Here is an 18,487-nt window from a genome sequence, read left to right as displayed (position 1 = left end):
AGAGGAACAAATAAAAAATGAATTCATCAGGTTTCTAAAGATAATACATGATAATAATTCAGTATCATATTCTGAAAATTGAGTAATATTTTAAAAAAGAAAAAAAACTGAAAATATCACGCAAGTACAGTCTATATAAAATTTAATGTCTTAAAGTACAAAGGCATCAGATGCCTGTTGCTACATGTTGTTGTTTATATGTTACAGGAAGTGCTGGTGGAAACCACTGAACTGCTAACCACCAGTCAGCAGTTCAAACCGGTCAGCTGCTCCCAGGGAGAAAAATGAGACTTTCTGCTGCCATAAAGATTTATAGTCTCAGAACAACTATAAAGGGTTGCTTAAGTCGGAACTGACTCGATGTCACCTAAAGACACAACAGCATAATATGTTACAAGTAGAATATTCCATCAATTTCTAATGTAGTAATAATCTAAAAGTTTTACCTCTAGTATGGTAATGTTGAGGGCTGCTGATGTTTCCCCTTCTTGTAAAATTAGAAAGCCAACTATTGGCACAAAATCCACTTCTGGGTCTGCCAGGTTTCCTTCCGTTTGGTTTTTTAGACTCAGCATTCCAGAAACTGTACTATATGTAACATTGATAACTCCTAATTGAATTGATTGAAAAAAAGATATACCTAATTAAACTTCTAAAATAATATTACACTGTGCAGTTTTGGGCTTTCCTAAAAACAATTAATTATGAGGAATGTATTTATTACTTGCCCAGTTGCTCACACCTTCCTATATCCAAGGCCTTACCATATAACAGCTCCATGGTTGACCACTGCGGACAGAGAATACTTCTAGACTCTTGAGTTTAGCCATGCTTGTTTTGGTCAATAAATAGTACAAGGTAAATGTGAAAATATATTAACTCTGAGCGTATGTCTTGGAGGTTTTGTAGGTGTTTACCTGCTGTCTCAAGCCTCTGTTGCTCTGAGAAGAATGAGTGACACAAGTCAGGAATAATCCCCTAGCTTAGCCCAGTCTACAGGAATGGGCCCACAGATAGTCAGAGGCTGCTGAACGTTTATGATTATTATACATAAATATACACTCCTGGTGTGGCACTGTAGGATCAGCACTAGACTGGGCAAACCACAAGGTTGGCAGTTTAAACCTAACAGGTGCTCCTCACAAACCTTATACAGGGTCACTATGAGTTGGAACTTGCTCAACATTTAACAACAACAACATACAAAGATATATCTATTGTAACGAGATAATTCCTTTAATCTATACAGCAATGAAGTCCTATCCCCAACTAATCAATTTCATTTTTTTTCCTGTGATTTGATTTATTTCAGCAATAAGTTTCACTCACCCATATAAAATGTTCAATATCACCTACCTAGAAACTTCAGTCAATCTAGAACACAGTCAGAACAACTTCAGTCAATCTAGTAACACAAACCTAAAGATCCAAATTTCCTGTCGATGAAAAGCTGAATGGTTACATTAGCCTCTTCTACTGAAATGAATCTTGATGAAAGAGCAAAATTCAAAACTCCATGTGGTTCATCACTGGCCTCCACTGTGAGCACAGCCCCATATCCTTGAGTATCAAGCAAAGCCATTCCTGCTGGTGGAACTCCTAAAAATGTCAGGAACCAGGTCACGATATCTGACAATGATATAACGTTAGCTTCTACATACTTAAAATTCAACTACTGTTATAGGAACCAGAAAGTACTTTTATTTTTCTACATAATCATATATTTTATGTTATGTATATTTGTTTGATGATAAAAAATTAATTTTTGAATAAAGATCTACCTTTGGAAATATATTTTGTTTCACAAGGAAATATTTACTAATAGTTTAATAGGATTTTTGTAATACCATAAATAAAAGTATTTATTTTTTAAATAACCTGATTTTTAACATAGCATTTACATGAGACATGCAGTATTTAAAATAATATTTTTCTAATTGCAGTTGTTTATTAAATAGAGATAGAAACTTTTTTTAAGAAAAGAATATTAAATTTTTAAAAATGAAACTAAATTCTAAATTACCTTCTGTCTTGATGTCATACAGGATTACTTGGTATACTTCTTTCTCCTCTGGAATGTTGTCATCCAACAAATGCACAAGTATTGTCTGATTCAGTGACCCCTATGTCAAACAGAAATAAATCCATCCCATCTATTTATTATTACTACTGAACACTAACTTGCTGCTTATATTGACCTTTAAAAATTTAGTATCTGAACTTAAATGTAGTAAAGTATTTAATGTATTTGTAGCCATAGTCTTTAACTCCCACTAAACAATATATATATTTTTTTTTTGCTCTGCTGGATCTGGGTGAGAGAAGGTTGGAAAAGATGCTGACAGGATGATATGATTCAGTGTATGGTTAACAAGAGTTCATTGTGATTGTACCAACCTGGAACTGTAACATGTGTCAAATGAGCCACCTCAGAAGCAGGAGAGGGCATCTAACTACCATCAAAGAAGAAGAGCCAGAAGTGGACTGTGTCCTTTGGACGCAGAGATTCCTGCACATTGAACTTCCTCAACCCAGGGACAGAAAGCTGTGATACTAAAGGAGTGACAGAAGAGCAGTAATAGCAGAACCAAGAAGCAGAACACAAGACAGAGGGTAATTCCCAGACCATGGAGCAAGTAAAGCTTAGTGAATTTGAGCTGGAACCTTACTTGCAGACTGGGGTGCCTCCAGGCACTTAATTGGTGGAGCTATGTTTGCTGGTCAACAGAGATAGAGTCAAGTATCTTATGGTGGACTGGTGAGTCCTGTGGGCATTTATCAGCAGCCTTAAAAGAGCTTTGTAAAAATGGCCAGGCAGTAAGAGGCCTGCCTATGGGGATAGCTGAGGAGAGGCTGTCGACCTGACTGGAAGAACATTCCCTGAGCATTTCTGACCCTGAAATGTAACCTGCTGACTTCCCTAGTAAACCCCACCACAGTGAGGATGGTGTCTGAGTTCTGTGTGGCCATTGCCGTGAATCATTTGACCTAGCTGAGTAGAAAGTGATTTGAGAGGGATAGTTTTGTGACGTTATTTTTGCATAAACACATTTTCATTTAAATTAAGAGTTATGTGGTTTGAAAAATAGCTACAATAAAACCACTGATTAATAGGAAACCAGGCTTAAAGTAGACAGTGGTTACAATCAGGCTGTTACCCTCAAGGTCAGTAGCTCTAAACAGCCATTCCACAGGAGAAAGATTGAGACTTTCTGCTTCTGTAAAGATTTACAGCCTTGGAAACCCTATATGGGATCACTATGAGTCAGAACTGACTCTGTGGCACACAACCACCAGTGTAGGAGGATATCTGTTAGGGAAGGAACACTCAAATACTTTCCACTAACAGAGCGATAGAACTGCACTGTCAGTAGTTGAAAGCTTGCAAGACCTGTAAAAACAAGACAGTCCCCATGGGTTCTGACTCTCACAGGTTTCACTGTACAAACTTGACACTTTTTTCCTTCAAAGAGATCTACCAAAGCATTGTAAAGACAAACAAACCCCTTCCTAAGAAGGTCTTTATGAGTAATGTTCTTTCTTTCTTTAAATTTCTAAGTAATCAGTTTCTCATCTGTCTCCTTTAATCTTTCAATACATAATGATAATTTTATTTTCTTCTTCTTTAAAATATAATGTTTCCTCTAGATATCTGTGATAAAGATTTTTTGTGGTATTACCTCAGAAAAGAAAAGCTGTCCAGTGAAGTTAGCAAAATTAAGTTCTAATTGTTGCCCAATGATTTTCCATTTAATAGTAACATTTCCTCGACCTGGGGGCGTTCTTATCACATGGAATTGCAAAATTTCTCCTGGAAGTGAAATGTGTAGATTGATAAATGCTTGATGAAAAAGAACTTAAGTTTGAAATAAACAAAACCCAAATCACAAACATGCAATTCTTATAGCACCTTTTCTAGGAATATCGTCTCTGTTTTAAATTTTCTAAAAGCTTTATACATGCTTTTTGTTTATTGGCACAGGGATTCCACTTCTAAATGCTTCCATTTAGTAGAACTTCTGGAAGTTCAATATGTAAGGGTTACAAAAGCACATGCTAAAATGGGAAACACAAACATAGATACACTCCAACACATGCACCAGAACATGAATGTTCTGTAAGTTAAAGAAAAATAATAAAATCCTCATGGTCAAAGCTAGTATTGCACAATTAAATTTTTCCTTCACTGCTCAAAAGGACACAAATTCCTTACACTGATATGCAATGTGATTTTACACAATGCATGCATTAAAATGCTTGCAAATACCTGAAAATCACATTTCTTTAATTTGTAACTTACATATACCGTCAATGATTTTGTTTTATAAAAAGAAATATAAAGGAAAGGTGTCAAATCTATACATCAACCTATATAATTTCACCAAAGTTTCAGTTATCCGTCTTGGATAATTGAAATATTTTAGATAGTTTTCATTTCTGGCATTTATCCTTATGCTTGGTAAAGCTGAAGAAAATCATGGCAATTATTTCTTTTAAATTGCTAAAAATACAAACTAAGTTCCTAAGGATATAATCAATGGTCATATGACTTGTTGAAAATGTGCTCAATTTACAAGTCTTATATGATAATGAAGACAATTAAAATATACTTTGAACTATGTGATAAAACATAATTTTATATTGAACTATGTGATAAAATATAATTTTTATTATGAAAAGATGAATGGTATGACATCTAAAAGGATTGAAAAATACACATCCTTATTCAAAGTTTGTTGTATAAATATATAGTAGAAACTACAAATATTCATTTTAAAACCCTTTTAATTAAGAATTATGTTTTGTGTCTATAAATACTTTCATCTAACACTTTTTAAACAAGAATAGAAATATAACAATGTAATAGAAATATCTCTATCAAACTTTTTTGAAACTACCACAATTTTTAATTTTCTGATGACAAAACTGAACAAATCATTCTAATATAAAAAATGAATTCTTAAATAAAAAGAGCATGAATAAGTTAATTTAGAGACTACCTTAATTACAATTTCTAAAACAACAGAATGTTTTTCTTATGAACCTTAAGCATGCACAATTTCGATTTCATGCACTGTTTTAGTAGATTGGAGAATAAAAGAAATCAAAGGCATCCAAAAGATTCCCAATTAAGATTGCCTGAATCACCTCAATGTTCAGTGTATACATTTTTAAATGACCTCATACATAGAAAACATTAGGCAACCACTGCATTACTAGACTGTGTCTTGTGTTTGTTTGTTGGAAAAACATACAGGGATTTCTTACTGGGAACTAGATTTTCCAAAGCTTACAATATGAATGGAAGACTGTGTATTATTAGCAATAATTGCTAGCATACCATTTTAAATTTTTTATATTTGTGTACCTCGTATAGCACTACTACAAAATCCTAGATGCCTATTATATGGCATGTAGAATTTATTATAGAGCAAACTTGTACTAAATAAGGGTTTATTCATGAAAAACGTAGAGAGCCTTAGAGTTTATGAATTTATGGTTTTCAAATTTCTTCAAAAATCATAAAACCAATAGATCAAAAAGAAAATTATGTAAGCTTGTTTGATCACATGCTAAATATGCAATGAGAGGTCAGTGACATGAAACAAAGTGTAGGTCAATAAAGATCTATGTTGAAGGAGAACCCGTAATTGCAATTCTATATAAAACATAATGTTTATAAGGTTACACATAGAACTATATAATAAATACCCAATGAAAAGATGAAAATAAAAAGTAAATGCTTGAGAGAAAAAAATAAAATCATCCTACAAACTTCTGTTAAGTGCCGTGAAGTTAGTTCTGACTCACAGCGACCCTGCACAGTTTCCAAGGAGCAACTGGTGGGTTTGAACTGCCAACATTGTGGCTAACAGTCCAGTGCTTATCCTACAGCACCATACCGGGATTCCAACTTACTATTGTTTAAAATGAAAATAATCAAAGTTTAATATCACTTAAAGGAGCTCTGGTAGCGTAGTGGTTACGAATCGGGCTGCAAACTGCAAGATCAGCAGTTCGAAACTACCAGCTGTTCCGCGGGAGAAAGATGAGGCTTTCTCCTCCCGTAAAGATTCACAGCCTCGGAAACCCTGTTCAGGGTCACTATGAGTCGGAACCGATTCCACAGCACATAACACATAACAACACCACTTAAAATCACCTTTGAAAATTTAGCAAGTTGCTATGGCGGTACCTCGGAGAAAATAGTAGGAGAAACACAATTTGAAGTATGATACACACACATGCGCGAACACAAGGGAAATAAACAAAACAAGAAAATGCCCAACCAAACACATTTTCGTCATGTCGATTCAGACCCATAGTGACCACAACAGACAAAGTAGAACTGCTCCACAGGGTTCCAATCTTTACAGAAACCAACTGCTATATCTTTTCTCCATGCACCGGCTTGTGGGTTTAATCCACCAATCTATTGGTATACAGCCAACTACTTAACCCCTGCAGCACCAGGGCTCCTGAGGTAAACAATCACACAAACCTACTGCAAAGTTATTGTCTCGTTAGCAAGAGTTGTGTGATTTAAAATAATAATAATAATCTAAGTGCAGATACTGATTGCTTGTTTAAGACAGACTACTAGGACCCTGGTGTGGAGCTTTAGGATAATCACTAGACTGCTAACTGCAAGGTTGGCAATTTAAACCCACTAGCCACTCCTTAGGGCTACACACAGTAAACCCTTTACATAGGGTCCTATACAGTATGATTTTTTTAAACCCCATTCATTTAGCCATTGTCTGAAGAATCACCATGAAGTTTTCAATCATTCATTTAAGTAAATCAGGCATAGTATACATTTCTATATGTAATTTCTCAGCAATATAAAGAACATACTGACTCGATGGCACACAACAACTAGAAAAAAAACAGGTGCATTTAACATGCTTTCAGGGGAAAAACAGAAGTCTATGTCTATCTATCTGGATGTTGGAGGGAAAAGGGAAATTTTAGAAACATGCACTTAGTCATCTAAACCAAAGGGGAAGGACAAAAGGAATGTCCCAGAGATGGAAACGATCTAATTTTCATGTAACAAACAGTTTCCAGGCAACAAAAGCCATCTAGAGTTTACCCAGTTTGAGAATGAAATGGCGACCCTGGCCTACCAAGCAGTCTACATTACTAGAAGATCATCTTAGTACGAAGCTAACGGAGTCCACGAAAACGTGGTGGCGATACATTTCAACTCTGTAACAGAAAAGCTGTCCTACAGGGTCAAGAGCTAGCCTAATTTAAGATGTATACTAACAAACTTGAGGTTTTTGTCCACTTATTCCCAAAACAAAGCAGATATCTTTTAAAGATTAAATATCAACCACATTGTACACATAACAACAACAACAATAATGTGCATAAGAATAATGAAAGACTAAAATACAGGAAACTTATTTAATAGGTTCACTGCCTATCATCCAAACTGACTGCACTCTACAAAAAAAGAATGTGAGTGAAAAATTATAAGAAGATGAATAATGTTACACATAAACCATCAATATGAACAGTTAAAAACAGTTGAGTGTTTCCAATATAGCAGTTCTATCTTTTGTTTTTAAAAGAACCACATTTCTTGTTAAAATTTTTGCCTAAAGAAGATTCATGCTGTCTCTAAGAAACAGAAAACTTTTACATCCATTGAGCATGACGTGACGATTATGAGGCTGCCGAGTTGAGTAATCGAGTGAAACATCTAATACAGATTTATACATAGTTTGCAACCATAGCAAGATCCATTTTCTCATATTTCTAAATTCTGTCCATTACATTGGAAAGAAAGCATTATTTACCACTGGGCATCTCTACAATTGCTTTAGGACAGAAACATAGAAATAGGATTCTACAGAATTCAATAAATGTTATACACTAAGGCAATTGCTTCCCATGAATCAAAAATACATTCCAGAGCCAGAAGTTCAGCATAGTCCATGGTTTAAATCTAATCCCATAAAAACACTAGATCAAAAGCAATGTTAACATTGTTAGATGCCCACACAGTATGATTTTTTCTACCCCATTCATTTAACAGTTGTCTGAAGAGTCACCATGAAGTTTTCATTAATTCACTTTGGTATATCATGCTTAATACACATTTCTATATGTAATTTCACTGTAATACAAAGAACACACAGGAAAAAAATAATGGATTCTTAAATTCAATTTAAACTTTTGAAAAAAAAAAATCAATCTTTAGGAAAAGGCTTAGAAGTAAAAGGAAAGAAAAGTAGAGGAGAAATAGAAATGCCTCCAAATTTTCATTTAGAAAATATGAAAATCTAGGAAATGCTCATGGTGTAATAAAACAATTTTGTGTTTTACTTCTTATACTAAACTTGCTCATAGATTGACTGGCTAAACAGATTTTTATAACCAGCAACACAGTTGGATTAAACATCCTTTTCCTTCTTTGCATTTCATAGATAGAAGGGGGCTTCAAAAATTTCTTAGAAAAATGGAATTAAAAGATAACAGAATTTCTCACTGCTTTTTTGAAGTCCTCTCATATTTAACTGTTGGAAACTAAAGAGACCAAATATGGTTTTCAAGTTACATTTATCCAAGTCAAGGAAAGTATGAGTGCCCGGGTCAGCAGTTTCTCTGAGATGCATAGTACTCAACAAGAGAAACTTGAATTCAGAAACTTCTATCCCATCATCCCCCAGGCTCCCACAGGATGCACTTTCTCAATACCATTGATGTAAGTGCCTTTAAGGCAGTTTCAACTCATAGTAACCCTGTATAGGGTTTCCAGGGAGTGGCTGGTGGTTTTGAACCACTAACCTTGCAGTTAGTAGTCAAAGTAGCTTATCCTGCAGAACCACACCAAGACTCCTTTCCCAACATTAGCTGCCTTAAAGTTAAAATCCCTTTAAATTGATCCTGGCCATCCAAATTATCTTCTATTCTTAAAGAAGTCCACTATACTGCTAGAAATCACACACTTAGTCTTGCTCTAAAACCTTTCTTAAGTCTAATCTATTATAGCCCTTGATCTTATTTATATCCTCCATGCCACTAACCCTTTGTTTCCTTCCTCTACATTGCTTTCTTTCATATATTTCTCCAACAAATCAAAAATAACTTTAAAATATTCCTTTCTATTCTATTTTCTCCCATTTTCCGTGCTTGCATCACTAACAATTAGCAGCTTTCCTAAGGCAGTGCTTCTCAGACTTTTATGCGGTAAGGTTATTTTTGGTTTTGGTTTTGGTTTGGTTTACTTTTACCCCAATCCATTCAATAAAAACAGATTTATAGCATTAAATGGAGTCCTGGTGTGGCGCTGCAGGTTAATGTGCTGTACTGCAAGGTTAGATTGAACCACAAGGTCGGCAGTTCAAGCTCACCTGCCACTCCTTGGAAACCCTATGCAGGGTCGCTATGACTGAATTTACTTGACAGGACTAAACAACAACAGCATAGCATTAAATAAATCAATGAAATAAAATTAATTAAATAAAGCTATTAAATAGCAAAAGGGACTTACAAAATATAAGCCCATTGGTAGTGCTTTTGGATATCACAGCAAAACTAAATTATTACAAACGTCTCTTAAAAAATCATTGCAATATGGCAACTTGTTTTGTCACAGAAGATAAGTAAACACTTCACAGGCTAGGAAGGATCCGAGAAGCACATCTTGAGTAAAAAAACTAGGAGGTCTCTAAGTCCTTTTGTCACCCTTAAATACTGTTTTCAAACCCCAATACTCTTTTTTAAAAACATAAATATAAAAATATAAATAACACAGCTTTGCCAATTCAACATTTTTCATGTGTACAATTCAAAGACACCAATTACATCAACCATGTTGTGCAACTTCACCAATATTCATTGCCAAATTTTCTGAATTCCTCTACAGTTGTAATATTCATAAAAATATCACTATGTTTTTATTTTTGTTTTCTAGTCCCACTTGTTGGCATGTTGGTATTAGACAAACGACTTATTTTCTTCTTCTGGTAACTAATGAAAACAGATTCTCTCCTTAGTCTCTCTTCACCATCTGCATCAATCTTTTCTTTCTTCTCTCAGGTCTTCTTTCTTGCGCAGGATCTTATTCTGGTGTTCCCCATTTCTCTATCCTTAATAACTTGCTTTTCATCCTCTTCCCAAAAGGTCTTATTCAAAGTTTTGATTTCAACTATTATGCCTACAAATCCAGTTTCCATGTCTCTAACCTGAGGTAGAGTTATCTCTCAGCAATTTCCCTCTCTCACATCGATTTTATTGTTTCAATTGAAATCTAGTATTCTTTCAACTCAAATCACTTCAAATATTTACCAAACTTCCTCTACACTGTTAGGTTCTACAGAGGATACAAATACAAGAAAAATAAAGTCTGATCTCACAAAGTACCCTGTGGCATGTGCTTTGAATTCAAGCAGGGTTAAAGCACCACATCTGATTAACTACATGTTATTTATTCTCTAAAACATCAGTTTCCTTTTATGAAAGTCTGGGTTTATACTATTACAAACTCACTTCACAGGACTATTACTAAAATTAACTGAAATAATGGATGTATAATATCTTACACACAAAAAACCTCATTAAATGTTATTGTCCTTGTCATTACTACTAAGAACAACTTCTCCTGTCAAGACTTTTTACTTGCATTATGTTATAAATAATTTTTTGACAGTTGATGATCTATCTTTAGAGTGGACTTATGGCAACTTGTTAGTCACATGTACTCACTATTATTATAACAACATGCTATTTATAAATCATTTTAAAAAGTAGTGTTGGGAAATGGCTCTGACATTTGTATATGTTAACTAAGCATGCAAGTTGGGAGGACTGTAAGGTGAAAGGTAATGTGCATGAAAATACACTCAATTTCCAACACAGCCACCAACTAGCTATATGATCTTGTGAAGTCACTAATTGCTCTGTGTCTCAGTTTTCTCATCTGTGAAATGGAAGTGAAAGTAGTTGCTTTATATCCCTTTTACATATGAACACTAAGAGGCAAAATTATTATATGTGAATTCTAAGCACATTCTATGTAGTGAAACACAGTCTATAAATACCTGCATTATTTCAAAATAGGTTTATTCAAACTCAGAAAAACCCTGCTAGAATGTTTTAAACTAACAAAATTGGTCTATATGTACAAAATCCTATGTGTGACATAAAATATTAGAAAAGATTTAAAAATAACTGGTTTTTATGGAAAAATAAAATGCCTATGTACATTTTAGCTAGTTTGAAACTTTCTTGATTAAAAAAATACAGACTATATAAATCAACCCCAGGCAAGAGTAATCACTGGTTATAAATTACTATTTCTTTTTACAGGAAGCCAATGTTTCACTGTTTAATAATAGCAGCTACCATTGACAAGGAGCTGCAGGATAATGCACTAGACTGCAAGGTTGGTCTGAACTGCAATGTTGGCAGTTCAAACTCACCAGTTGCTCCCTGGAAACCCTTTACAGGGTCACTACGAGTTGGAGCTGACTCAACAGCTCTTAATAACAACAACCATTGATATATACTATTCTTGCCAGGGACTACACTAAGCATTTTATATTCATTAATTCACTTAATCCTCACAAAAAAACCTGTGAAGTGAGTAATATTTCCCACCATTAAACAGATTAGAAAGCTGAAGAATCCAGGTGTGACTAACTTCTATAAAATCAATTTCATAGGGCACAGCAAGCTTGAACACAAATACCAGTATGCAAGGCTCCCAATTCTAATTAAGCATGTCACTGTATAACTCTCTTCTAGGTCAATTCAATGCAAGTTAACAAGCACAGCTCAACAAAATAATGACAGGAAAAAAACACTGGAAGCTTTAAAAGACTACACAAATAATAACATCCACGGAAAAGAGAGTAAGTATATTGAACAGAAAGAGGAACTCACCTTCATGACCTATGACAGATCTGGAAGCTGTCTGAAAGCTAACAATCCCAGCCACATTATCATTGGCCAAAATGTTCACACTAACAGTGTTGGAGCTGGGCAAGATTCTACTTCCTCCTTCAGTGTACACCAAGCTAACTATGATGCTTTCATCATCCTCTGGCTCAGAGTCATCCAAAATGGTTAAAATTACTGTCTTTTTGGTTTCACCTATAAAAATATGAACAGAATAGAAACTAAAGTAACCAAATCACAATGAGCCTTCACAAAAGTTAAAATTTTTAGGTAAACATATTGAAGTACATTATTTATCATAGTTCCATGGCATGATAAATACAAGCACCACTATAAGCAAAATTTTGCAGGTAAATTTATATATCATTTGCATACAAATCTGTATATCATTATGTCTACAAACCAGTAAAATGTCATCACCATGGACCAATTGGAGAAAACAGCATCATGAATTTTGCATAAGTTAAAGAAACTTCAAAGAATCATTGCTTTACTTTCTGGTCTTTTTCCAAGAACAATGTGCTAGTTAAGGCAGAGCTTCTAAAACAACTTCTGTTTAGAAACAGCTCTCTTTAGCAAAGCAAATTCTGAGCAAAAGAGATTAAATGATTGGGCCTTTGGATACTTAATTGACAGCATTAACCCTACTTTGATGATGTGGGGCAAAGAGGATAGATCAGAAGAGGAATTCACAAGGAGATGTGATAAGTGACAAGGACTAAGCAGTCTACTTGTCAATTTGGTCTAGAACCCCACTAAACAACCCTAAACTCAATGTTTCCTAAGGAGTTCAGCATATGATTTTCACATTTAATAGCTCTCTCTTTTCTGGAAAGAGGATGAAAGAAGAGAAGAAAAAGTCAGGGCAAAAGAAAAAGGGGACTTGAATACAAGGACTCTAGTGATCCTTGCCGGGTCCTGGTATGACGCTGTGGACTAATGCACTGGACTGTAAAGTCGCTTTGAACAGCAAGCTCAGAGGTTCAAACTCACCAGTCACTCCTCAGAAACCCTATACAGGGTCACTATAAGTCAGAATTAACTCGACAGCACTTAACAACAACAACATGACCCTTGTGTTTTTCCATCAATTCAGCAGTGTCAAGTGTCAAGATTTGCCTCCAGATAGTATGCCTTGTCTAAGAATCTAGGTTAGCTATAAAATATGATCTATTTTATATAATGCTAAAATTACAATTCAATGTAACAATGATTACATAATACTGATACTTTATATGGACTCCTGCTGTGGTACTATTGGACTGTGAACTAAAAGGTTGGCAGTTCAAACCCACCAACTGCTCCTCAGAAATCCTGTACAGGATTGCTATGAGTCAAATTCAACTCAATGGCACTTAACAACAACAATACATTAGTAACTTTTTTGTGTAGTCGCCAAAGCTATAGGAGAATCTGACTTTAAATTTTCATCTCTACTCCCTCTTAATTAAATCTGCACTATTTCCTTTGAAATTAGGAGAAATGTATCCAATTACTACCCTGCCCCATCAAGTATATCAGATTCCACTATTCCTGAAATCATTTACTAGGAAATAACCATTATATGAATGTTTCATGCTTTTTAAAAGATTACTTTAAAAGTAATGCTTATTAGATGTTTCAAAAAGTACATATGCAGCCTGGCCCCAATCACTGTTTCTAAAAAAAAAAAAAAAAAAAAGTATTTGCATAGAAATATTAAAACAGATATAAAGAATCACTCTAAGATATGGTATTATGAATAATTCTTTTATTCTGCTATATAATCTGAGGCTTTTAAATACACTTGACTTTTTCAATCTGAAAAAAAGTTAAAATTCATACATTTCCTGAAAACTCTGATCTTTTTAGCAAACTAAAATACATATTTAGGGCCATACCAGCCTACATATTTTTTGTCAACCACTAACAAACTAACTTCTATATTTCCAGAACCATATTAAACTTTTATACCTATGCCAGAAAGCATAATAAGAAATTCTTATGAACATTATCCTAATAATTCGCTATGATAATTTTGCCAGGAAGAACTGGAACCCATTTAAAATCATCACTCACCTTCAGCAAAAGTCAGAATGTCTCCAGCACCAATAAAATCTAAACCTTCGATAGCTGTTCCACCAATAGCACGCCATTCAACTGTCACTTGACCTATGCTGCCTCCCGTCCTGTGGATCATCAAGTCCACAGTGGTTTGTGGCTGCTCCTGAACTTCCACATATAAACCATCTTCTGATGTGTTAGGACTAATACTGTAGATCACAAACACTCCAAAGGCATCACCGTTTAATGCTATGACAACTGTAGAAGTATTTGGCCGTCCGACGGTTGGCTGATTATTAAAACTGGCTGTGATATTCATGAGATGAACTTCAAGAAGGGAAATTAGGAAACTCTCATCCATCTCTGGGAAATCATCAGGAAGAATAGAAACCGTGAGATTTGCAAATTCGTCACCTTCCAGCATTATGGCCCAGTGCCTAGTCACAGGCTCATAGTCACTACCAGCTACAGCCTGACTGCTAAAAAGAGATGCCACCCTGGTCATGTTTTTCCTGTAAGTCCTGAAGTCTGAGTTGTTACCAGTTGGGGTAATCCATGATGTCATCCAAAAGCACTCAGGACCATCAAAAGCACTGAAAAATGAAAACGCTAAGCAAGCGTGTTCTTTGAGGCACAAAGTGGCACAGGTATACTGGGGTTCCCCCACTGCAGAGACATTCACCCAGGTTCTCCAAAGCGGGTCTGGTATGCCTTCAATTGGCGATTCATAGTAGAACAGTAAATCTTGACCTTCCTCAACAGCAAGAGCCACTACATCAATATCAGAAGTACTGTAGAACAACAACAGCCGACCAAAATGCCCTCCGCTAAAACATGGAGTGACAAAAAACAGGTTAAGCACTCAAAGGAATATGTGTCTTGCAAACACAGAAGAGAAATGTTGACTGTGGTTTCCACTTTCTTTTTAAAACACTAGTAGAATCTCCACCATGTTTCTTGTCTTTCAATATTTGTTTTCTCATGTAAGGAAAGCTTGCTTTTCAGTATTGCTTTCATTCAAACAATATTTAACTTTTAATCAAGTTATGAAAATACCTTGCAGAATGTTCAATCAGTATTCAACTCAGAAATGTCAAATAGAATTAGAAAAGCAACCTAATTTTCATTACTAAAACAAAGTAACAATAATATTGTTATATAAAGGAATATAATCACTGGCCAGAAGGTCCTAAGAACCTATATTTTCTATTTCTGAAGAAGCTCAGTGAACATTATGCTGCCTTACAAGAGAAATGGAGGGAAAAAGAAGAACCTAAAAATCAACCATGTCACATAGCATCGGAGTGGTCTTTAATTTAGGGGCTTGTTGTAGTTAAGCTTTAATTCTAACAAATCACAGATAAATTGCTGGGGTTAGGAACTCCAATAATGGTATATCCATCTGATGATGGTATAATCAATTACCCATTTCACTATTAATGTTGTTGTTGTTGGGTGTCCTTGCATCTATTTTGACTTGTAGTGACCGCATTTAATAGAACAGAACTGCCCATAGAATTTTCTAAGCTATCATATGCACTTAAAGAGCTCTGTTGGCAAATTAATTAAGCATTCTTGGCTGCTAATCAAAAGGTTGATGGTTTGAATCCACCAGCGACTCCACAGAAGAACAGACCAGGCAAACTGCTCCCATAAAGATCATAGCCTTTCGACTCTTTAATATAAGGATGTTGTAAGTCAGAATTACTTATATTATATAACAGCATTACCAATGTTGATGGAAGAAGACTGTCAGCCCTTTCTTCCATGGAGGTGCTGGGTAGGTCTGAACCCAGCTTAACTGTTGAGTCATCAGGGCCTCAATAACTTGTAAAATATATATGATGGCTTCTTTATAGCAGTAGACATAATTCAATTAACAGATTATAATAACCTACAAAATAATTTACATTACAAGGTGGAAAACCCCCAATCCTAAAATGTGCAATTGTATAAGAGATCCCTCCCCAGAACCCCACAATTCCCATCACTCCCCGAGATCTAGCTCATATACCTTCGCCTGACAGTTATGTTAGCCCAGGCACTTCTTTCCAGAGGTTCTTGAACACGATAAACTGGCTGAACAAAGGCTACTGTACCATAAGGATTATCATTGGCAGGAATAATAATATTAGCCACTCGATCTACCCCAATAGTACCTCCACCAGAGGCATCAGCTAGTTGCACTTGGATTACCTAAAAATACAGTGAAAACTTCCTTAACAGCATCCCAATTCTGAAATTAGAATAATAATGATACAGAAAAAAAATTCAAACATATCCATACAAGTATAAAAGTAAAATTGAATGCAATATAAACTCAAGGAAATGTCCAAATTACATTGTGTGTGTGTGAGTGTGTGGAAGAATTCTGTTATCTTTTTGTTTTTTTAATTCCCAAATGATATTGTCAAGTCCAGCATGAAATAGCAGAATTGATCACCAATTATTAATAATATGATTTTATAAGTAAGAAACAGGTCTGGTGTGGTGCTGTAGATCAGCACTGGCTTGTTAACTGCTAACCACAAAGTTGGCAGTTGAAACCCACCAGTTGCTTCTTGGAAACCCTATAGAGGGTAGCTATGAGTCCAAATTGACTCGATGGCACTTAACAACAACAACATACATAAGAAACATAAACTGTTTAAATTCTTTAGTATTCAGTTACATAATCCCATGAAATGCTATTAAAACCTGTTTATACTTTTCATTTTAATAATACGACATATATGTTCTATACCTTTCTTTTCTTTAGGGATTAATAGATCATCTATTGGAGTCCTGGTGTGGCACTGTGGGTGAATGCACTGGACTGCAAGGTCAGTTTGAACCACAAGTTTGGTGGTTCAAGCCCACAGCTGCTCCTTGGAAACCTTATATAAGGTCGCTGTGGGTCAGAACCTACTTGAAAGCACTTAAAAACAATTACAACAAGTAAATCTTATTCTTGATTTTCTTATTTTCTTAAGTGAAAAGTCTCTAACAAAATTTAAATAAAAAATAAAGCACCATAGTTCCATCTCAATTTAGAGAGAAAGAAATCAACTTGCCTGTACTAGCTAATGCCTTAATATTTTTAGAAAATAATGACAATTGGCATTCAAAATAAATTACACGGCTTTTCACTTATAAAATTTTAATAACATACAGGAATAAATGTTATTAAAAGTTATTTTATGATATCTTGTTGTTACTGGTCCAGTGCTGATCCTACAGTATCACATCAGGACTCATTTTATTATGTCTAGGCCTTAATGATACCTAAATTTCATAAAGCAAAATTATCTTCAGCCAGCATATGTTAGTGAAAAATAACTTTCTTGAGAGTATTTTTGGTTTTGGTCATTTTGCCTCTATCACAAAAATAGGTAACAGCAAAATGTATCTAACATGGTATTTTCCATATAGATAATTCTCAATAACTCAATGTTGTTGCTATGTGCCATCAAGGTCAGTTCTGACTCATGCAAACCCATAGAGGGTTTTCTAGGAGCAGCTAGTGGGTTTGAACCACTGACATATTTTTGGTTAGCAGTCCAGTACTTATCCTACAGAGCCACACCAGGACTCCAATAACCCAATAACATGCTATAAATTCTCAATAAATAATAAAGAAATGAATGCCTAGAGAATCAATTAAGACTGAATGACTCACTCTAAAACCAAAATGAATAAAAAGAAGCAAATGCAGAGTTTATATAAAACATCACAAAACTGTAGCCAAAATGTTGAAAACTACAATACAGCTGTGCAATATATATACATATATACTGGTAAACTGGCATTATACATGATCTATGTATACAATATTCTCATTTATACTATTATATATGTATCATTTTACTGTGTAATATAATATTATATTTTATGCTATTGGATGTATTGATGTTTTTAACATTCTCACAGAAATAATTTGACACTCTCTCAAAAAATACTATGATAATAGTCATCTGTTCTAGTCATTATAAGATTAAGCATGTTTTACAGAGTCATTCTATACTAGCCATTCCTCTCACCTCTTGAATCTCCGGAACGTCGTCAGCCAGGACCTCTAACAACAAGGTTTGAATGGTTTCCCCAGGGGCAAAGGTCACATTACCTGAGACAACTCGCAGGTCACCAGTAGCAAGCTGTCCATTAATGGTGGCAACCCACTGAACAGTAACATTGCCAATTGTCCCAGAATTTCGAATTATTGGCAGGTTTACCTTCATTGAGTTAAACTCAGGTTCCTCTACAATAAGTTTAGTAATCTGAAAACCTAAAGGGCAAAGCAGAGTTCATTTCAAATACAAAGTGCAACGGAGTCAAGCACAAAGCCATCCTGAAGCTGAGTCTTTTCCCCTCTATGTTCCCACAAAATCAGAATAATGTACTGTGATACCAATCTGTTAAACCTGCCAGAATTTCCAAATTGTTTTTCATTACAATAGATGCAAAAAAAAAAATGAACTTGGATGCCCACAGGAGCCAGGCACATACCCGACACAAGTAAAGTGGGTCCAGTGACTTCTGTGACTAATTGGAC

At 35.0% G+C, this 18,487-nt stretch overlaps 1 protein-coding gene across 1 annotated transcript in view; it reads right to left on the bottom strand.

Annotated features, from left to right (window-relative positions):
• GPR98 (G protein-coupled receptor 98) overlaps nucleotides 1-18,487 on the bottom strand; it is a 962,819-nt gene that overhangs the window by 808,479 nt on the left and 135,853 nt on the right. Inside the window, 8 exon segments of the mRNA XM_006875701.1 lie at nucleotides 447-610; nucleotides 1,420-1,599; nucleotides 2,024-2,123; nucleotides 3,681-3,811; nucleotides 11,899-12,108; nucleotides 13,972-14,783; nucleotides 15,971-16,152; nucleotides 17,976-18,220. Coding sequence (XP_006875763.1) covers nucleotides 447-610; nucleotides 1,420-1,599; nucleotides 2,024-2,123; nucleotides 3,681-3,811; nucleotides 11,899-12,108; nucleotides 13,972-14,783; nucleotides 15,971-16,152; nucleotides 17,976-18,220 — 2,024 coding nt within the window.

The sequence above is a fragment of the Chrysochloris asiatica genome, unplaced genomic scaffold (assembly GCF_000296735.1).
Source record: "Chrysochloris asiatica unplaced genomic scaffold, ChrAsi1.0 scaffold00336, whole genome shotgun sequence".
NCBI classification, from domain to species: domain Eukaryota; kingdom Metazoa; phylum Chordata; class Mammalia; order Afrosoricida; family Chrysochloridae; genus Chrysochloris; species Chrysochloris asiatica.
Note: the sequence above shows the minus strand (reverse complement) of the source record. Positions and strands in the feature narration are given on the sequence as shown.